The sequence below is a fragment of the Cheilinus undulatus genome, linkage group 2, assembly GCF_018320785.1.
Source record: "Cheilinus undulatus linkage group 2, ASM1832078v1, whole genome shotgun sequence".
Lineage (NCBI taxonomy): Eukaryota > Metazoa > Chordata > Actinopteri > Labriformes > Labridae > Cheilinus > Cheilinus undulatus.
In genome coordinates, this window is record NC_054866.1 from 42521864 (window position 1) to 42544456 (window position 22593).

At 39.8% G+C, this 22593-nt stretch overlaps 1 protein-coding gene across 3 annotated transcripts in view; it reads left to right on the forward strand.

The window, feature by feature from the left end:
• gbe1b (glucan (1,4-alpha-), branching enzyme 1b) overlaps positions 1 to 22593 on the forward strand; it is a 149682-nt gene that overhangs the window by 87040 nt on the left and 40049 nt on the right. For 2 of the 3 annotated variants that reach the window (XM_041813757.1, XM_041813765.1), the window contains exon 13: positions 20051 to 20235. In XM_041813757.1, the coding sequence (XP_041669691.1) occupies positions 20051 to 20235 (185 nt within the window). Of the gene's footprint in view, positions 1 to 18884; positions 19191 to 20050; positions 20236 to 22593 lie in introns of those variants that run through there. The other variant, XM_041813773.1, reaches the window with a different exon arrangement.

Consider the following 22593-nt stretch of genomic DNA (forward strand, 5'->3'; position numbering starts at 1 on the left):
TCCAGGTGCCTAACCCTCTTTTTTCCCAACATATTTTTATTGAACTTTTATGTGCAAAGCATGGATAAATGAATAACTGCACTACACAGTAGTACTTGTACAAAACACTGAAAAGAGGATAAAGCCAACAGACAATTAAAAAAAAATAAGACAGACAGCAAGAAGAAAACATTAAAAAAGATAAGATCAATAAAATAAAATAAAATTTAAAACCCTGGGAGTTTAGGAAGTCTATGTTAGATGACAAACCTTGAGTTAAAGAGAAAAAAAAGAGTATACTGTAACAAAATAGCCTATGAAGCTGTGATTCCCTGTCACTTTCTCCAGGCCATGTCAATCAGTCCTGATCTCACCCTTTGAGATTTAGTGGATCCAAGATAATCAAAGAAAGGGTCCCAAGTCTGATAAAATAGAAAAGCTTTATCCTTTAGGACCCTAACCGTCTTTGTGTTTTCCTTGACCATCACTGCAGCCCTTCACCAATCTGAGTTTATGGTAGAGTGGCTAGTCGGAAGCATCAAAACACATGACAGGCTAGCAAGGAGACTGTTAGAGAACGTTATTTATACTCAGTGGTCATGATATAGTCGTTTTCTACATCTTACATGGAAAATCTGTAATACATTGCATATTGTCAATATGTCGCCCACTCCTACTCTGCAGTTAGCTTTATCAAATGCAAGCATTAAATTAATTGGACACAACAAATAAATAATGGTTACTGATATTAGTTCATGCCACATTATTTATAGATGGCTGAAGGTTCTCAACATGGCAAATATCAGTTTGTTGAACTGATACATTGGTACACCCCTAATTAAAAGTACTGCTTTTAATTAACCAAGTTATCTCAAAAGACTTCACAAGAGGGCAGGAGTAGACTGTCCTCTTTGATGTATTATTATCAACACAAAATAATGTCCCATCTTTCCTTGTATTTTTAGTAGCGATTGTCTCTTTAGTCACTTTTATTGGCATTGGCTTTAATAAGAACAGTTGTCAGAATCTCACCCTTTATATGAAAGTGGAGCCTGAAATAACAGTATAATAAGAAAACAACATTTTGAGCTTACTACCCTGAGCATGGTGTCACAGGAACCTTGGTGCTGTGGAGATATGGTCCACTGGGGACATGATAGTGAGGCAGTCTCCTTCTGTGTTGTTAATTTTTTATTACAAGAGGTGATGGGAATCATTTTAGATCACTCTCCTGGATTTAATTCTCACTGATTTTGAACTCCATTTCTGAGGCAGACAGAAGCGTATTCACCAAACTCATATTCTTCTGTCCTTTAAGTCAGTCAGAATAAGCTTCGCTTCGTGTTTTAAGCTGTTATACTCCAATTTGTGCAATGATGTCTTTTGTGTTTGTTCCTATCATTGTATTTTTCCTTTCCCTCTGGGCTGAGACTCACAAAAATATTTGTAGTATAGAAACTCTCATCCATAAAGGCGTGGAATAGCTTGCAGTGACCCCTGGTACTTGTTTTTGTTTGTATTAAAGAGCTGCATCATTACATTTGTTTTATTTCCTTCATGGATAAGTCTCTGGAGTAGTTGAGTCAAGGCTGGCAATACTCATCACAGGAACATTTGAAGTAGGGTTAACAGTAATACTCACTTTGCACAGATAATGCTGAAACACAGGACAAAAGCTGTCTACGATCAGATGGCTTCTTTCTTTTTTTTTAATGGATCCAATTCTCAGTCGCTGTGAGACGCTCCTCGTTTTCAACACATCATCTGAGCTGCAGCACAGCTCTATTGAGACCTGCTGGTATAGATAATAAAGTGATAATTAATGACAGTGGAGCTTGACCTTGGTTGAAGGGAATGTATTTCTTTGCATGTGCTGTGCTCTGGGTTAATGTAGACAGAGCTTACACTGTGATCCACAGCATTTTAGCTCCACCTGGTGACCAGGTGAACCGGCCAGCCTCTGACCAGACATTCAAAGTGTTTTATAAACCCTCTGCTGCCTCTCTCGATTCACTGTCACCTCAATATTCACGTCATTGTTTGCGGGGGAAAAGAAATGAAACACCCCATGAGTTTGTGCTAAGTGGATTGATGTGTGGGGTGAGATGAAGCACAATCAAAACAGCTGTTCTTGGTGGACGCCGGTAACACAGCGGCTCTTAATGAACACCGTGTCAGTGAGCTGACCCCATGTGGGCAACTGAAGGACGGTAGATAATAATCATATCTGAATCTCTGGCTAAAGTAGGGCTAAAAGGGACACTGATGTACTCTTACTGCTTTGTCTCTCCTAGATTCAGTGCTACAACCAATCAGTGCAGTATCACAACCATTAAGAGTGACACATAAATGACAATTTACAGCTACCTTTGAAGACAGGATTTGCATATTTGCAGTCATATCTTAATCTTTAGTATCTTTTGATCATGTATGTTCTAGACAATCCTTAACCATTCAGAAGGAGAAGAAGTAGCGTAATTCAACTGATGTCAGATCACAGCTGCATAACATTAAAATTTGACTGAAGTTAATGCATTTCTTTTTTTTCTTTCATGAAGATTTGGCAACAAATAAAAGTGCATAAAGGAATACATAAACATTTGATAAGACTCTGTTGTATTTGTTTAGCCATGTAAAATTCAGACACTTCATTTGAAAGAAGCATTTTTAATCTTATAAGGGGTATTGTGAATTTGCAAATATTATAGATCCTTTCTCTTGATATAACTACTACCCTTCAGCATTTATATTCAAATAAAGAGCATGTGTTGGGGAAAAAAGGTGATGCCTAGTTGCTTGATATGATCAAAGTAGATACATTTTTCTTGTAAAAGTGTCTGATTTGCTAAGAAAACAATAAAAAAAAAAAAAAAAGGTGACTGTACACTGCAGGCATTCAAAACAACATGAGGGAGGAAATTGGACGGCTTTTATAATGATGGTTAAATTGTTCAAAAAGCTGATGTGTTTCCAACACTGAGGTCTTCATCAGGACGCGCAAACCAACATTTGTGGTGTGGCCATCTATTTATCAAGTACAGCTGATGAGAAATTGTCACATGAATCAGAGAAAGAGAAGCCAGGTGAGTCTTCAACAAGGCTTACAAATCAACAGCTATGGTGTGGTCAAAACTATAAATCAGCTGTAGCCAATGATAGACAATCACATGAATCGGAGAAAGAGACGCAATATCAAACAAGATGAAGAGGAATCCGATTAAGTAAACACAGAAAATGAAACAAAAAAGGGGGAAAAAATATTAGTCACACACCTGTTAATTATTGAATTCAGCTGTTTTAATACAAAATGTGCCATTCTGAAGAGCTCAGTGACTTCAAGCTTGGTACTGTGATGGATGCCACCTTTGCGTTAAGATGGTTTGTGAAATTTCATCCCTGCTGGATATTCCAGTCAACTGTTAGTGATATTATTAGAAAGTGGAAGCGTTTAGGAACAACAGCGAAAGGCCAAGTGAAATCAAAGAGGAGGGTCAACGACTGCTAAAATGCATGAAGAGTAAAAGTCTGGGTGTGGTAGATGCTAGAAGAACATTATCTGCCTGACTGTATTGTGCCAACAGTGAAGTTTGGTGCAGGAGGGATAATGGTATGGGGCTGTTTTTCAGGGATTGGGCTAGACTCCTTACCTCCAGTGAAGGTCAACTTTAATGCTTCATAGCCTTTATACAAAGTAAACTGCTGTAGTAATCCTGGATCTCACACTGATACACAGCTTAATAATTCATGTGTGTCCAGTGTTTGTTGGTGCCTCTGGTCTTTGGCGGTTCCAGGGACATCGAGGTTGTAACTCTGCATCACAGAGCTATTAGGGTCTTCTTGGGAGTCCTTAAATTCACATCAGCCCTGGATGTGAGTGGTGATTTGGATGGGAGTCTCTTAATATCAGAGACAAATGTGAAGTAGATTGGTTTTGGAATATGCTTGTGAAGATCTCCTGTCAGAGACACACTAAAAAGTTTGAATGGTGTATGAGTTTGGGGAAACTGAAAAAAAGATTAATTTTCTGTTTAACTGCACTATTTCTGATTAAATTAGGGATATTTTCAGGAAAATGTCTTCCATTAATGTTGATTTTTTTCTGGTTGGACGAAAGATGTGTTTGAAGGAGAGGACCTTTTTTTGGCAGATCTTATCAGCAAAGCCTTAGAATAAAGGTAAGTTGCATACAAGTAAATACCGAGCTGTAAAAGGAACGTGCAGCTGTTTATGTTCTATATGAATATACATACATACATGTAAACATATTACAGCTATCAGCATTACTGCCCTGATCACAATGCAATTCTTCAGCACACTCTGGTCAAGCCACTGCAATGTCCATGTGCAGCCAAGGGGATGACATTACAGGAAGCTGAGTGGACAAGTCAAATGTCCTCTGCACCTTGTTTTGCCAAACATTTAGCTTTTAACTGTTCTCTTATTTCCTTTTCAATCCATACCAAGTTCCTTTTTCTGGGGTTAAGTTCATTTTCTTTCAAAATAAAACCAGGTCTGTATCCAAACAGGAAGTCAATTACCCGAAGTGTGAGGCAGTACAAAAATCCAAAATACATTTAATTTAAAATTCAAATGTATACCAATTTTTAAAATGTAATGATTAGACAGCCCTGATATGTGAACACATTAATTTATGTCCTTACACTTTCAAACACCTTCAAATACTTATTACCTGTTTAACAAGATATTAATTCAATATGAAACATGAGTTTTATATACAGTACTGTGCAGAACCTTTGTGTTTGGGCCAAAAGTTGAGGCTGAAGTAAGGTGTATAATGGCAAGTAAGTCCGCCTGAGGGCACCATTGAACAGGGAGGAGGATTAACACAACCTAGGCTATAGTCTGGATGTCCTTGCATATTACCAGTGGTATGAGGAAAGAATCCACACCTTTAGGGTGTGGTAGGGGATGAATGTGGCAAGTAAGCTCGACCTAAGGTACAGGTTTCAAACCTTTCAAACGACACGTGTGTCAGCAGGTGTTGAGCTTGACCCTGGCCACGCCCCAAGGCCAGGGTTGTGGCTTATCAGGCCCAGTGATGAATCCTTAGTGCCCTGCATGCCTAAAACTTATGCACATGACTGTATGTGTAAACTAGAAAAGCACTCAGAGAGCACAGACCTCCGCCATTAGCCCCATCTCCCAGTAGTACAGAATCCTTCAAAAAATTCCTGGATCCAGACGGATCACTTCCAAAATCTAATCAGTCCATATCTTTTTGAGTTATGTTGCTAACAAACAAAGTAAGAAACCCTGCCAATCACATAACCTCCTTGACAGAGGTAATAAAGGAACAAACATAACATAAAATATGTATAAACACAGCTTGTTCTTATTTTGAAAAATATTTTGTAAATGAATATGTGCTATCATTTATCATTATAAGTAACACCTTTAATCTGTCATTAATCATGATTTTAAATTTTAGGACCTAAAAGGGTCATTTTTTTCAATAGCATGGACGTTTAGGTGGACCTCCTCATTTTGACGGTGGTTTTGTCATAAACCAAATACAACAGACAGCTACTACAACTACTCAAACATATCACGTATACATGCATAAACTAGTTCTGCAGTAGAAGTTAGTTCTGCCATACTTAAAACCCATCAGCTTTGCATGATATTGTTGATTATTTACATATTCTCCCGTCCACTCTCTTTCAAAGCTAGCCACAAGCTAATGCAACCATCGGTCTGTATGTAGAGTTTTGTCATGTTCGTTACATGTTAGTCTTAAAACTGTCAATAAGACAGTGATAAGGAAAATTAAACCACTCTTGTATGTTTACTCACCTTTTTTTGATCATGAAAAAGAAAACTGTAGATAATTGCAATAGTGATTTTTTGTAATTGTAAATGACAATCAAATTAGGACTTGTTTTTCATGACTTAATATCAATTTCAGAGCCGTGAATCCAATGACCAAAAGATACAAGGACCTACATGACATTTATTCTGACCACTGAATGTCCCCCAGGCCCCTGATGAAAGTTGTGTCATGTTATTAAATTATGGACCTCATTCAAACAGACTTATGTAATTTTTGTTTTACTTCTTAAAACCTTTTATGCATTTATTCTCTTGTCTCTCTGTGTAGGTGGTCACAATCTCTTGTTGCATAAGCAGATTTGTTCTAGAAAAGATAAAAAAGGTTAGGTAAAGTCTCTTATCTCTTTTCAAAATGCCAACAATTAGGGCCAATTGTGCTTCATCTACTCAAATCAAAGCCTGCAGAATTACTCAGACAAATAAGGTGAACTTGCAGTTCAGCCTTCAGTTTACCCACTTCTGTCAAACAACGCCGAGTGTTTTTAGGAGCAGAGGATTGAGGAGACTTTCATTGTGAGGCAGAGAAATAAAAAGTGTTTTCACTTTATGAAGTGCTGTCTGGCTGCCTGAAAGAATGGTGTTATAATCTTTTGATAATAGGTATAACAGATGAGAGTTCAGAAGTTTTTCATGAAAAACAAAATCAAGTAGCTGGTATAAAAGTTTAGAAAACCACAGAGTTTTAGCTCTAAACTTCATTCTAACAGGCATGCATTAGGGAAATTCTCAAGAAAAGTCCAAAAAAAGAAAAGAAAATCAAGTAGATCTGAGATGACATGCCGTGTCAATGGATCAATGACGGCAGAGTCATTTAGTCAGTGCTGAGCAAGAGCAAAGTGTTTGAGCAAGCAAATCAATTTGAAGTGCCGAGCCTAGAAAAACCCATTTATTTACTCACGACCAGAAGCAAACAGCACACAGCGAGAGGACAGAGGGAGCTTCGCCTGAAGGATGCAGGGAGAAGGATACTGTAAAGGATGTCGGGGTGTCAATGACATTAAAGCTCCGAGTGGCGTGGCAGTAATGAAACGCCTCACTGGTTTTATCATTACATCGGCAGCACTCGCACTTCCTGACTTTCAGGGCTCACACAGACTCAAGATAACCTTGCAGATTTACAGTCTAAATAATTGAGCTAAAACTTCTCCCAGCACTCCGTATTCATGGAGTGCTACAGAGCAACAGGCAGCCATTATACCACGGCCTTGGACGAGGACGAAGAATTGAATACAAGAGCTTTCTCCTCATACATTTCAAGCAGATAATCTTCCTGAGAGAGAGAGAGCTAAGTGTGCTCTCTGCTTTTGGACCAGTAATGCTTATTTAATGGGTAAAATGTGAGTGTGAGTGTACTTTAACACAGTAACAAGAAATCAATCTAGCAAGAGCAAATAATCATTGCATCAGGTCTGCACTTGTTTTTTTTTTTTTTACACTGCATCTGAAACCTCGTGCGACTCTCGCCCTCCATCCCTTCTGATTCCCTCATTGATCTTCTTTGCCAGAATCCCTCCAATGGAAAACACATTGATCCTTGGCTCCTTCCTGTGCTGCTAATTACTAAGGGGACTGTGTCACTGTCAGGCCCTTATCTGATGCAGGCCACTGTGCACGAGTAATGGGATGTGCCAGCTGAAAAGCTGTCTGACATAACCTTGTGTAAACATGGCTGCCCCCCATTAATCATATCCTTTTTGGAGCCGGCATACATTTATGGGTCAACATTATAGAACAGTTCTTTTATTCCTTTGTTAACATGTAAGAATAGATGCTGAAGTTTAAAGATAGCTACTTTTTAGATAATTTATTGATTCACTAATCATTTGCATTGATTTGACCGTTTGACCTATCAGTTGGATTGTTGACAGCTGAGGATGTAGGGAAATCTCAAAGGGGGTTGTTGTTTAACAGGAATCATACAGATAAACAAACAGATTGTTAATGTGTTATTCAGTGTTTAAGTTCAGTGGGTTCATAGTTTGGGGGTCACCAGTTCTTTATTGTCTGATGTGAGACCTTCCAAATCATGTCTAATCAATTTATTGGTGAGGTAAACACCTCAGCAAAGATCCAGAGGAATGGGAGGAACCTGAGCTAAATTTTTAGCATTATTGCAAAGGGTCAAAATACTTAAGTCAATGTGATATTTCACTTTTTTTCCAAATACATTTGCAAAAATTTCAAAATTTCTGTTTTTACTTTGTCATGATGGGGTACTGAGTGTATTGAGAATAAAATTGAAGGGGGTCTAAATACTTCATAAATGCACTGATTTTAGTGATTAATATGTAGAGTTTAATAGAAATAATTACTGTACATCCAATTTTTTCTCAGATTTTTTTTTTTTTTTTACAAACAACATATTCATTTTTTAAATTAACCTGCAGGTGCCATGTGACCCCCGCATAGCCACTTGACTATCCCTCGCAGAGAGTTTAAGGGCTGTATCTGACCAAAACAACTCACAATAAACCACAAATTGATGACAGTACTTGTCTATATTAGAATTTGATGTTGTATCCATTCTTGGGTCCACTTGTGCTTGAGCAGTGTGAGAACAGGCCGGCAGGGCTATAACGGGGAACATTCATGCTTAATCACATAATGGTTACCTTTCAAAGAAGGTGGATTTGCCAGCCTGTCATCAGACAAATTCGTTTTGGAATACTCCAACCCACATTTGTAAGGAACTGAAAACAGTTCTGACCAATCATTGTCATTTTAGGAGAATGAGACAGCAGCTACGCAGGCTTTAGTAATATTGAAAGCCGATAGCAATGGCTGCCACCTGCAAGATAAAACTGACACTGTAATATAGCGTCAGATTTATCAGAAGTGGACCACACTTCTGCATGAAATTAACCCAAGGAACAGCACGGAAAGCTTTACATGATGGAAAAGATGTTTTTGCTTTTCTCCTAGCACTCTTTGGTATGAGTTTGCGATCGTACCACTGGGGTTAGACAGTGTATACAGTGGCTGCTGCTGTGGTAGCTGGTGGCATGGATGTAGCAGTAGTAGAGCTGCAGCTTAATCAGAACTGGACATTTAGTTATTTAAACAAGAGCGAAGAGCCACATTAAATTCTCCTCTTGGAAGAGAATTTTTCTTTATTTTTAGCAAGAAACTCTTCTCAGAGTTTCACCAACAAACTCAGCCATTCATGTATTATGGCAGCTCCAGTTTGAGCTCAGGTTTCAGCTGCAGTTGTACATGTCTGACTACCTCTTTTTATTAAGCTCTAATTGGCCCATATTGAATGAGACAGACAAAAAGTTTGTCCAGTCGCCTTCCAAGAACTTTTTTAAGAACTCCTATCCTTCCCAAACTCTTTGTATGGGAGGTTCTCACATGTCAGATAACAGTTGGGGCAACCAGCTGTCATGTGAGCCATTATCCTGTTTTAACTAGTGCTTAAAATGCCTTTTACTCTTGTCTTAGTTATGGCCTTGTGTAACTTGGCAGAATCAGTAAAAACACAAGAGGCAACAACATGAGCAGTCAAGTTATACAGATCTTAAAGAAACCTCTGTGTGAGCCAAACTTTTGTTTTGGTCGAAGGTCAAATCTGAAACTAGAAAGGTAAACATCATCACACCTTGTAGACCAGTTTCTTAAATAAACATGCATGCTGAGGTTTTGTGTGTGAAGTAGGATTCAGATTACCTGGACAAACAGTTAAAAAAAAAACTTTAAAAGTTGTGACTTTTAGTTTAGTTTGCCCAATCATCAGGGTTCTTTAAAAAAGGAATTACCCTGAATGGCTGTTTTAAAAAAACAATTCTTATCCTCCATGTATAATAAACTTGCTTATCTGGGATAACAGCGCCCCGATATATTGTTAGACACAAATGATGATTTTATTTATGTGTGTATTGTGCAGAGAATCCATCATAATTCATCCTTGTAGAGAATGTGCTATCTGGTTGAGTTCAGCTGTGAGGAGGCAGAGGAAGGTTATTAACATGCTGATTAATGCAGGCATATGGGAGGAACGTCGCCGCGTTATCGCCGAAGAAAGGGAAATGATTACCTAATGGAGGTGTGTCCAATGTGTTTCTTTAAAGATGAAATGAAAAGAAGAGTCAAAGGCTTCTTCAGTGTGCTGAATCAAGCTGCACAGGAAATCAATCATCTCCACTAGACTTTATGAAATAATAACATTAGAAAAGTGAAAGTAAATACTGAGAAAAGAGCACTTTTTCTGATAATGAAGTGCAGCTCTTTGGAAGCTTTTATCAGAGCTGTGGGCTGTATCTGGACTGTTTTGGACAGAGATTACACACACACCTCACTCCTGTGTTTTGTGCATGTGTAAATTTGTTAGTATTTTGCCCATCCATGTGCCACACACTCTCACAGAGCATGTTGGTGATAAGAAAATGCTCCCTGCTCATTAATCAAGATAAGAAACTGTAAATACTTTGCATATCTGCTGCACCTTGTTGTGCTGCTGTTCTTATTAATGCAGGTCAACTGTGGGCCAAGAGATAGAGTCACAGACAGGAATATTTGAGTGCACTTCCTTTATATCCTCATTATTCTGCCTGTTTCTGCCTGTAGTTTGCCTCCCTCATTTTGAAGCAAAGGAAAAAAATGATCCATTGTTTCCTTTTGGTTCTAGTCCATTTAGACTTCATACTGACTTATTACAAACAAACCCAGAGTTGTAAACATAAAGTCTCAGGAACTGACAGGAAGCTCATTCATTGGACAGTTTGTGTGACCTATTCTGCATCATCAGCGTGTCATGGGCCCACGGGGGAAACTCAAAGGCAAATTTATTTCAGTCGCTGACAGCACATGATGGCGTGCTTACTGATGCTTGAAGTCTTTACTTATTTTCCCTCGTGGTCTGGAAAAGCTCAAACAAAGAGAAACAGTTGGCCATGTGTGCAGCTCAGATTGTAACGTCGTTTTATTCGTCATAAATAATGACGGAAGAGTGAAGATATCAGACACAAATGAACCGTCCTGCACTGACGTGTGATTTAAGGGACGTTTTGCCGCAATAAGCCGTCAGAGGATGCATTGTTATGCAAATGTCTTGTGTTTATGATCACCAAGGACAATGACCCTGAGATACACACCTATCTTTTCAGCTTGTTTTGGTGCTTTTGTTTTTTGTTAAGGATGAGAACAATGACCATCTTAATTTAACGAATGAACAGAAGGAAAGGTAGGATCCTTCATTAAGAAGTCAGGGGTAGAGAATGGGCTCTAATTTGAATTCATTATGAAGTATTCTAAAGGCTGTATTCTAGTTTTGGTCCAAATGGGGACACTTTTAACCAGGGACAGGCATTTTCATTCATTTCAATACTGTTGTAGTCTTGGCGGCTTGGCTAAAGTGCCCTAAAAACATTTTTTTTTTTCAAAGAGGAATAAATTGCCCTTAGCATAAGAGAACAGAAATTAGAAAATTAAACTGTAACAAAGACCAGTTTGTTAAGAAAATCTCTGAGGTTAATTGTAGGGATGGGTATGAGTACAAGCCATCATTATTGGAGTAATGTTCCACTGTGCACAGGCTGCTTTAAGCCACTATATTTCCACTGATTCAGCATTACATGTCTACTCAAACTTTCTGAATATACACTATATTGCCAGAAGTATTCACTCACCCACCCAAATAATTGAAATCAGGGGTTCCAATCACTTCCATGGCCACAGGTGTATAAAATCAAGCCCCTAGGCATGCAGACTGTTTCTACAAACATTTGTGAAAGAATGGATTGCTCTTAACCTTGCAGTGCAGTTAGATATGCCCTGTTTCCGTGTTTCTCAATGGTGAATCCATCTTGCAAAGCTCTTGTCTGAACTTTGGGCCCAGTTAGAAAGTGACAGGAACAACCAGCGATGAGGGGCAGTACTTTCAGGCGCGGCAGACATCATTACGTAAGCAAGCAGCAACAAGAGACTGGTGCAGATATGGCAGGAGAGCTTAGCATGGATGCTAGTAAAAAGTCAGTTTTATCAGAACTTGACAAAATTTCTTCGTTAAACAAGGAACAGCAGTGCGTTGTTTTGTTTTCAAAAACAACAAAAGTCATGTACTGTCATGTCTACAGTTGCCATGGTTCGTGTGATGCAGTTCTCTATGGATTTTTTTCAAAGCCTCTGCCCTTTCCCAAACGCTGTGTATGAGAGGTTTTCCAGATGGATGTGTAAAACAAATGTTAGCTGCAAAGGGTGGATCGACGTCATATTAAACCCTATGGATTAAGAATGGGATGTTACTTAAGTTTATATGAGAGTCAAGGCAGTGAGCAAATACTTTTGGCAATATAGTGTACTTATTTAGAAATAATAATAATTAAGAAAATGATAAATGGTACACAGAGGTTTAATTTCACCAGCCATGGCTCTGGATTTATTAGCACAGCAAACTGGATTACAGCAACAATAATTGTTTTACAGCAGCTACGGTAACTCACAAGAGACAAGATAAGATAAGGGGAAATTCCATAAGGGACATATGACTCAAAATAAAACCTGTTAGCAGCAGTATGCTGTTGTTGGTTGTAAGGAGCAGAGCAGAGCAGAGAAGATTATCCTGCTAATAATGAAACTTGTGACAAGAGATATGCTCCTGTTATGTTTTGTGGAAGAAGAAAGCTTCAGTGAACTGATGGCATTGGTCAATCCAGAATAAAAATCACCATGGGAAAAGAGCAAGTATAAATGTTTCAGTAGTTTGTACAGACATGTTGACGGATCTGTCTATGCCCAGTTGGCATGTTCCTATGGGCAAGACCACTTCAAAAGAACTTAGAGCTTCCAGGCTTCTGTTTGTCTGACTTCCTGATGCAGGCTTGATGCTGAAATGCGTTGAAGTGAGTTTTTAAGGTCTACGCATGACCATGCCGTGAAAATAAAGGCATTTTAATGCTTGAATAGAGTGCCTTGGAGTTAACTTCTTGTCATCAAAATTACATGTATTATGCTGCAAGGTTTTTTTTTATCTTGTGCAACAAGACAATGAACCTCTGTAGTACCAGTGCTATGAGTAATAAAAAAGCACAGCCCTGCAGTGTGATGTACTATATTTCACAGAAAATGAAATGCTTTCAGACCTCACTGGTATAGCAGTACAACACTCATTTAAATGTTATATTTAATAATTAACATCATAATATGCATTTTTTTTAACATAAGTTCCCAAACGAGATACTGGCAAGAGTTTTACGTGTCAGTATAGGCTTAAAAAGGTGCTTTCATATGTCAAACCATGAAATGTCAAATATGCAGTTGAAATGTGATTAGTTCCATTACTAATCACAATCAAAAAAGATCTGACAGCAAAATTAGTCAAAAATTAGACAAATACACGTAAGATTTGAGTGTGAGAAGATTGTGCATCTGTTCTTTCATTTTCTCCCACTTACCCTGGTCACAGTGTCCACAGGCCAAGCGAGTCAACCAGACACCCATGAGATACACAGTCCCCCCAGTGAGTCCTGGGTCTCCTCCCAGTTGGATGTGCCTGAAATACCTCCACAGGGAGGCGTCCAGGAGGCATCCTGATCAAACGCCTGAACCAATGGCTCCTTTTGATGCAAAGGAGCAGCAGCTCTTCTTGGAGCTCCACCCAGATGTCCGAGCTCCTCATCCTGTCTCTAAGGCCCCGTCCAGCAGGAGACGAATTCAGGCACATATGCAAAAGTTTTTTGTCGTATCGGTGTTTCATCCACACGGAAACGGCGTTTTGAGTGACTGTAAACGATACTTTTTGAAAACGGGTCCCAGAGTGCATAAATCCGTGAACGACTACCGTTTCATCTCCGCGTGGACGGCTATCCGCATCTTTCTTGAAATGATTACGTCACACACAGCATAGCTCCCTTAAGGCGCCTACGCAGGTCTGGCCAAAACAATCACGGCGGACTACACGGTTGTGTTTGTGCTGCAGAAGCTCAAGAGCTTGTCATGGCTTTTACAGCAAAATCTGATGCTCCTTTACCACCACCGCGAAACGCACACATCATATGTTCTTAAATCCAACACGGAGAACAACCAGAAGGGCAACTAGAAGAAAATTTGTGTCAGTTTTCTGTGAGCTTCTTCTTCTCTTGTAGTGCATTTCTGTGACAGCAATACAGCACCATGTACAGGCTTGGCATATGCACTACAGCGTTTTCAGTGGTTTTCAGTGGTTCCATGCTTAAGCGGACATATCCTGAAACGATCCCGTCTTTATGGAAGACTTTTTCAAAACGAAATGGCAATATATTTTTTTCGTTTCCATGTGGCGTAAGGCTCAGCCACCCCTCTGATGAATCTCAGAACTTGCAGTCTTCTTCTGTCAGTCATTACCCAGAGTTCATGGCAATCGGTTAGGATCAGAATGAAGACTGCCCAGTAAATTGAGAGCTTTGCCTTCCGGTTCAGCTCCCTCTCCACCACAGCAGTCCAGTGCAATGTCTGCAGTACTGTCAGGCTGCACTAATCTGCCTGTTATAGCAATATAGGACTTAAAATTGAAGACAAAGTAAACAAATGTTCTGGGTTTTGTATGAAAATATATTTTTATTTTTCATGAAGCATTTAATCACCATCCATAATCTGTTGAAATTTGGTTTCAAGGTGCTCATTGACCATAGAACCCATGAGATGAAAACCACCTTTCAGAAAAATATTTGATCCTGTAACCAAACTGCAGAAATGGGTCAAACAGCCCCATGGTAGCAGTTTATGTTAACTCAGTACGTGTTGTATATGCTGTATCCAGCCATGCTGCCGCCAACCTTCAGTGTGCACAGCAAAATACTTGTGTAATGCATTTTTTACCATGTGTCTTCATGGATCTGTTGTCAGCAGCATGTGAAGTACAAGACTTTCAATGCAAAACACACCGCTGCATTGATCCATTTTTCACTTTTCCTTCTTCAGAAAATGTGTAACACCGCTGTGGTTCCTCTGTGTCCCTCCACCTACACATACTGTACGCAACACAGTGCAACACAGAGAACTCTTTTCCCCAGGGCGTGTCGAAAGTCATTCTGGGAAATGTAGGAACTCTAAAGCATGGTAGCTTCTGTCAGCCAGTCTGACAGTAGATACACCAAAACAGTAAATAATGTATTGAACATCACATATTGATGTCTTACAATGAATGTGGAGAGTTTTATTTCTCCTCCACAATGAGCTCCCTGAGGTAATCATGGTGCTTATTCCTAAGGTGCTACTTAAAGGGAGGAGCCTCTAGCAGCGTGTTTTAGAGGATTCTTTTATGCCATTGCTCTCTCTTGACAGGTCTTGATATCCTGTGAATTTTACCTGAATCCAGTGAATGCTCTGCCTGCTGTGACTGCCTTTGTAAAGTAGAAAAAAGGAACCATGTTTCATTTCTTAAAGGAGGGTTGCCAGATTGTAGCAAGTCCTTGACACCTCTCATTCAGCACAATCTTGAGTTTCATGCTTATATCTTCAAGTATTTAGAGAATTTATGTCTTGTCTGTTAAAAAATCTATTTTCTAACACAGTGAGAGTTTAAAGTAAGACGGTGTGAATTTTTCGTCCATCTCTCTGTTCTTGTTTGGCTTACATGTGCATGTATGTGCTCTATCAGTTAGAATGAGCTCTTTTAACCCTATAGGTTCTTTGGCTAGCTAGGCTATATAGTGCTGATGAGGGATATCATTTTTCTGCACGATTTTGCGATTTGGGTAAAAATGGGCCAAAAAACAATGCTGGCTCAATCGATTGTTTTTGTGGCCTTTCATTTTTACCAGAAAGCGCTGTGTTTGGCACTATTTTGTAACGCGAGCTTCGGCCACCGTTCTCTTCCACCTCTGTGTATCTGATCAGCTGTTCCAGCCGCTCTCATTGTGATGGGAAATCCGTCTCTTTTTTTGGCTTCCAAACAGCTCTTCATTTGGTACCAGATTGGGAGCTATGGGTGAAATGTAAACAAAGGATGGAAGAAAGCTACCACTGTGGTTTGCAATAATGACACGTTTCATAGAAAAGGCTTGTTTGTGAACAGCAAATCATTACTCCATTGCTCACCCCACAAGGAGCATTCTGTTGATTGTACTTTGCCATTTCAATTAATAGCATATTTTTGACAAAATGAGAATTATTTTGTATGTTAAAGGGGCTCTGCTAGCTTCTTGGCTCAGTACGGCTCATCTAACTTCTCGTCTCCCATCATCCGGTTTGATGTTGCAAGATACAAGGAGATCTGCAGGTCTATTTGTGATAATGAGCACCTCCATGCCATCAAACAGTGGAAATCACTTCTTGGCAAAGTGTAGGGATCACATTCAATGTATGTAGAAACTTTCTGATGATAATTGCAGCATACAAGTCCATTTAGAATTGTTAATTACTAACTTTACTCTGTCCCCCTTTCCTGACCCCCACTGGACTTTTCGGGATCACATGATTGCAAACGACCAGTAGGGATGCCCTTATGTAAGCTATGATTGATGCAACTTTGTGTTAAAATGCACAAATGCAGGCTAACTTGCTCCTTCTGGTCATGTGTGTCCCTATATTTCCCCAAGACAGTGCTCTCAGACTGAGCTCACCTTAAAAGCCTTCCATATTTCCACATACCCCTATGTTTTCCAAAAGCTGGATGTCCAGAGGATTTATTAAGATGTTGTGTTGCCTAATGCGAGAGTTTCACTTCACTACATATTAGTTACCAAGCTGTTCACCATCCAGCCGTGTGTGTGGGAGAATGATGATTATTTCAGCTGAGGAAGGCTAGCTGGGGAGAATTACACTTTAGAAAGTATATCCTACCTTGGCAGCACAGCGCTCATGAAAACTTGATTGTCTTTTGCTGGAGGACAGTCATGCCTAGCAGACATATGAGCAGCCGACCTGTGGCCAGGGCCGTGACACAGCCTACAGCGGCTGTAACAGCTACGGTGAAATTGCTCATTTGCCTCGCTGAGGCAGATATGGAAAGCAACTCATGGGAGCCTTAACCTTTAAGAGACTCCTGCTATAACGCCTTCACACATTCCTGGATTTCTCTAGGCACCGGGGTGATGAAAACTGGCTTAAAGGTGCCCTCTAAAAAGAGTGAGGAGGGCCACTAGTTAAACTTACTGCTGATGGACTTAAAAACACAGAAACTCTAACCAGCATCCCAGCATGGGAATGATGAAAGGGCACTGTCTTAGATGCAGTTTATCCTTGCGTTACTAACTTCTATCATGGGTGATCTGAGGGCACATGAAACCTGATTATACTTCAAGATTGATTCTACACTCCACACTGTAAACCCTGATAACAATCCACACACAAATTAAGATAACTTTACTTAATAGTCAAATATGTGGTTTATTACTAGGTTTTATCAAGAAATGTTTAATTGCAGGGCCAAAGAAACCATTTAACTGTTGTTTCGAGTAAAGTTGACTTAAAGTGTGACCTTTGAGGACTTGAATGATTAAATCCACACCAGTAAACCTGATATTGAACATCTTTTTTTATCCATTTTAATCCAACTATGTCCATTTATTACCGCTAGTTTGAATGCTAACAGTCATATGTTTTACCCTTTGTGAGGGTAGGCTGTTCCATAATCACATCATGCTGGTTGAATAGAGCATAATGGAGGGAGAGATAGAGAGAGCCTGTGATGCAGCCCTCTGTATTATTGTTATTTTAATATTAGCAGTAAAACTCAGTAATCAGCAGAAGACAACTTTAGGGTCACATAGATGCTGTACATGTACATGTACACCTGTACGTGTTCTGAATCAAATATAGGTCTAAAATAATTTGCTTGTCTGCACAGTCGGTCCTGAAAGTTCACACCGGTATAGGATTGGTACTCCATATTGGTTGATACCTAACACCTTGGTATCAGAATTGGTGTCAGGAAGGAAAAAATGGTATTGGAACATCTTTACAAGTAATAGGATTATCACAAACTGTGGTATAGTGATGGCCTGGCGTACTGGAATTTAGGTAAATGCTAGAAACTCAAAGAAAAAGGTAATTGAATAAATACATACAAATGCCATAATAAAACTTGGCTCACAAAACATCTTTAATGAGAAAAGAATGTCAGGATCCCGGATAAGCCCCCAATTTGTCATGACTGGTTTAAAAGACTGACAAAATAAGGGAGATATTTATGAAGTTGTTATGTTTCCAGTCTCGAACCAGTATACCCAGGAAGTCCTCTGAGAGGTATGAATGACAACTGGAGCAACGGGAAGGTTTGCAAATCGAGACAGACATACATTCAGACAGACATCTCTTCAATTATAGTAGTCCTTTAAAGAACTAACATTATACCTCTTTCTGTTGTCTGTGATTTGCGACCTTCATATCTTGAGAAATTAACTGCCACATCGGTGTTAAATTTAACGTCTCCATTTAAACTCAGAAGAGGAAAAAAAATAGAGCGATTCTGATGATCTCTTGACCTTCCCTGTAGCGCAATAAGGCTAGACAGTTAATGGTAAACATGTCTCGAAAACACATCAAATTTTACTGTTTGGGGGGAATCTTGTTTATTTTTCTGACCTTATGAACTCCACTGAAGCACCATCATTACTGAGAGTCTGCAAATTGAGTGTATCTTATGGCCTCTTATCGCACTGTAGAGTGGTATAAATAAGTATCCTCCAGAGATACATGGCAACAGATCACCAGTTTATTTTGGAGTATAACTACTTTTTAAAAGGGAAACTTTAGCAGAATATTGATTCTTTTTGTCTTAAATTGCTGAGAATTACACATTCTACTAGATACATTTTACCCACATGCTTTATTTTCTTGTGATGCAGAGGTAATAGGTTGTAATTGTATTTTTCTCTGCATCAACAGTTTGTCAAAGCAAGATTTATAATTAAAACCATCCCCACGCAATGCACAATGGTGGATACTGTTTCAAAACCCCCTGACTAAATAAGGTATATGGCACCTGCACCTGATGAGATTATTTGAGTGTGAAGAACTAATAAAGCACGATTGAAGGTGTGGTGTACACATTCCCAATCGCTGGAGAGCAGGAAGAAAAAGTCTGCCTTTGACTGCCAGTGTTACAAGTCTGAGGTGTAATTTTCTCCTTTACATTTCAGGTTCAGCTGTGTGGGAGGCTTGTTATTCATGCAGATGTCACAAGAAAAGGCTCTCTCTCTCTCTTCCCTCCTCTCTCTTCCTCTGTCCCTGCATGATTCTGCTGCCCTAATTCCAACGCACACGCTGCAGTGGGCTCGTTCTGCTGGCAGCCCCATGCCTCATTGTTTGCTACTTCTTTAACACCTACATAATGTATTTCATTAAAATGTGCTGTCACTTTCTGTCTGTTCCACTTCGTCCCATCACTCTGATTTTGTTTTAAAGGAGGTGGAGGCTTTAACACCAAAATAAATAAATAACAACTAGCCTGTTTTCTGTTGTCATGCATCTTCCTCTGTCTCTTGTCTCCGCGCTTCTTCCTCTGCCGGGAATTCAATTATCCCGGCTGTTGTTTTATGATGCTGCCGTGACATCTGATGACGGATTCATTATCTCATCTCCCGCTTTGACAGCACAGTAGCAACTGGGCTGTTGTTTCTTACAATTCTGCAGCTGCATGTGCCTTTACATGTGGATTGTATAGCTCTTTCTTTATCTGTGATTTAGTTTTAGGAAGCCTTCTTGAGTGGCTCTTTTAGAAGTAAAGCTTTTCTTGGGGTTTGCACAAACATAAAAATATCCAGATAATGTTTTCTTAAATCAATGGAGTGATGAAAATGTATTTTAGGGAGAAAAACTCAACTTTTTCTTTTAATTTGTGTCAGATCTATGAAAAGTTGTGTGCACTCTCCTCATTTCAGCTCACCCGGAGAAATAGTAAATAGAAGAGGATTATTTTTGCATATAATTGTTGAAAAAGTGCAAGTTAAATGAAAGTGGCAGGATTATTTGCACAATATTTTCACTTGTGTTGCCTTTCTGTGTTTGTTCATTAAAGGGCAGGTTCTGTGGTGACAGCGGGGCCGGCTTGCAGTAGTTTGCCGAGCTTTGCAGCTCAGTTTTTAATATGGAAAGCACTAACCTCTGCTGGGGTTATTAAAAGGTCACAGACTGTCGCCGACTCTGCGCTCTTTGATCTTCGTCCTCTTTCCGTCTTGTTAAAAATGGCACAGAACCTGAGAAGGAGAAGCTGGTGCTGCATGGCTGGCTGGAGTATGCTAATTCACTGAGACTGTGTGCCTGCGCCTTCATTATGAACATCCTCTAATAACGCTCTGTGTTGCAGGGAACGAGTTTGGCCATCCTGAGTGGCTGGATTTCCCGAGGGAGGGGAACAATCAGAGTTACCACTATGCCCGGCGGCAGTTTAACCTGGTGGATATGGATCACCTCCGCTACTGTCAGCTGTATGCCTTTGACCGGGACATGAACCGCACAGAAGACAAGTATGGCTGGCTGGCTGCTCCACCTGTAAGGACATCACACGCTCACTCTACAGACACCCTCAATGACAAAGCTGAATGATAAAACAATGTCAAAGCAGCCTCTCTATACACTTACAGAATACCTAACACCTCCTACAAGCAAAGTATGCACATTTAACTTTGGTTTCTTTGAATTATATTCAAGAATAAACACATTTTTGAGCCACTGTTTAGAAAAAACTTGTTGGAAATAAATGCTCCATAAAAAGATAGTTAATGTCCTGTTTCTGTAGTGACTGTCAAGGTGAAAACTGACAGATTTCTCTTTCATTGTGCAGCTTTTCTCTCTGCCTGCATTTAAGGGACAAAAATGTTATTCTCCTGAGGGGCTGCTTGCAAAATAATGGGATAATGCAAATGAAAGTGCTGCTAAATTGACCCGGATTAGAGCAGCCCGTATAATTGATTACAAAAACCTCTAAAACCCAGGAATCAGTCCTCAGATTTGAGCCTCTTCACCTCACCGTGTTCCACCCTGACCTACGTGTTTCTCCTCCAGACAGCAGAGGAGGAAAAGTATCAGAGTAATTAGAGACGCGCATGGTTCACAGGGATGATTTCTCTACGTTAGTCTATATCAATCAGAAGTGTGTTCTGCCTCGCTGAAACCTCTTGTGCTTTTTACAACTGCATGAAAAGGATTTCTGGAGGTAGAGCAAAGAAAAAGCAGAGCCCCAGGTGGATTTCCGAGCTCCCTTCTGGGTGAACGGCAGGGACTGCTGGTCCCAAAGGAGGCTACTGGCAGGGACCACACATGCATTTGGCAGCAGTACTGACCTGCTACACAGCATTGGGTGCTGTTTTCCTTGGCTGCTGCCGTGCCTTTAATTCATGGAGACATATATTAGATGACAGCTCTACAATGTAGCTAAAATGTCACCTAATTGGGCTCTTTTTTTGATTTAGTACCTCAAATCCCCAGCATAATAATTCTGATTCTGATTCTTCTTGGCAGTTTTAATGTTGACATTTCCACTGAGCTACATGCTGTGTAAAACTCTGGGAAGTTGGGACATTCAGGGAGCATGAAGACCATCTCTTGTGGAGGCCTTCTAATAGAAACCTCTGATAGGGAAACTTTACTCTGCTGGGAATGCTCTTTACCAAGAGGAAAACTTTGAGCAATACTCGTGTTTGAAGTAACAATATGTAACTTTTACATCTTAAAAGGTCAGAACTTTCAAAAGGAAAAATGGCATCTACCGTATTACCACAGAGCGCCCCAGTCACCTGCTTTTAGCACTATCTAACTTTGAGAGCTGGCTGCAGTTTTCTCTTGGATACATATGGCTTTACAGCACGTCACAGTTCCCCTATAAGCTTTCAGCTAAAAACAGATCATTTAGCTAGTCTCAGTAGTGTTTGAAACAATGGCTGAGGTGAAGAGGAAGAAGAGGATAGTGATGGATGAAGCTAAAACAAGAAAAAGAGAGAATAACCGAGCAAGACGTGTTATGAAAATAACAATCTGACTTCATGTTTTACTGGGTGTAGAAAGAGATCTAAGTTATGTCTCAGGTTTGCGTACGTATAAATAGATAGATACATGTTTTCTCTTTCTGTGTCAACCCTTACATTAGCTTTATGTGTTTGGAACCTAGCAGAACAAAACTCAATAACAAGTAATAAGTTAGCAGCTCAAGAGTAGACATTTAGCAGCAGGTTATAGACATTATCCAAACACAGACTCTCCATGCAAACAATGAGTTGTAGACCTTCAACCTGCTTCTCTCCCCCTTCCCTCATGAAAATGATGGAGTAGGAAGAGGTGGAGCATTAGCTCAGTCAGTTCAGGGTGAGTGCCAGCCCCAGTAAGGGTGCCTCACCCTGTATCTGCCCTCTTGCTAAACTTTCTCTTTGCACTTTTCTCTTTCTATTTTCCTTTTTTTGTTCTCTGCACAGTTTTATGTGTAAAGTCAGCATCAGGACTAGGACTAGTCTTTTTATGGGGCAGCTATGAGTTATGCACTAGGGTGGGTAGTATCAGCAATATCCTTACCAGGAGCTGTCATGTGACAGTGTTGGGTGTAATGTGGTACAAAAAGAGAGAGACAGACCCGAACAGCTGGGCTGATTATTGATGCTGAGTTTTGGTATCAAGATGATTATCAGTTTGGGCATTTTATTTGACCAATAATTGATGAAGTCAGTAAATTCAAAGGTGCGCTACTTTGACTCCACGGCAAGGTGTGTTTTTCTCTCTGGCTTTATTTTCCACTCTGTACAGTCTCACCTAATGTCCTGCATACAACTGACTGGCTTGATGTCACACAGCTACCAGCCAATCAACACTGAGGCCACGTACACAGGGAGTGCACAGCGTTTTTAATTTCCTAATTTCTTA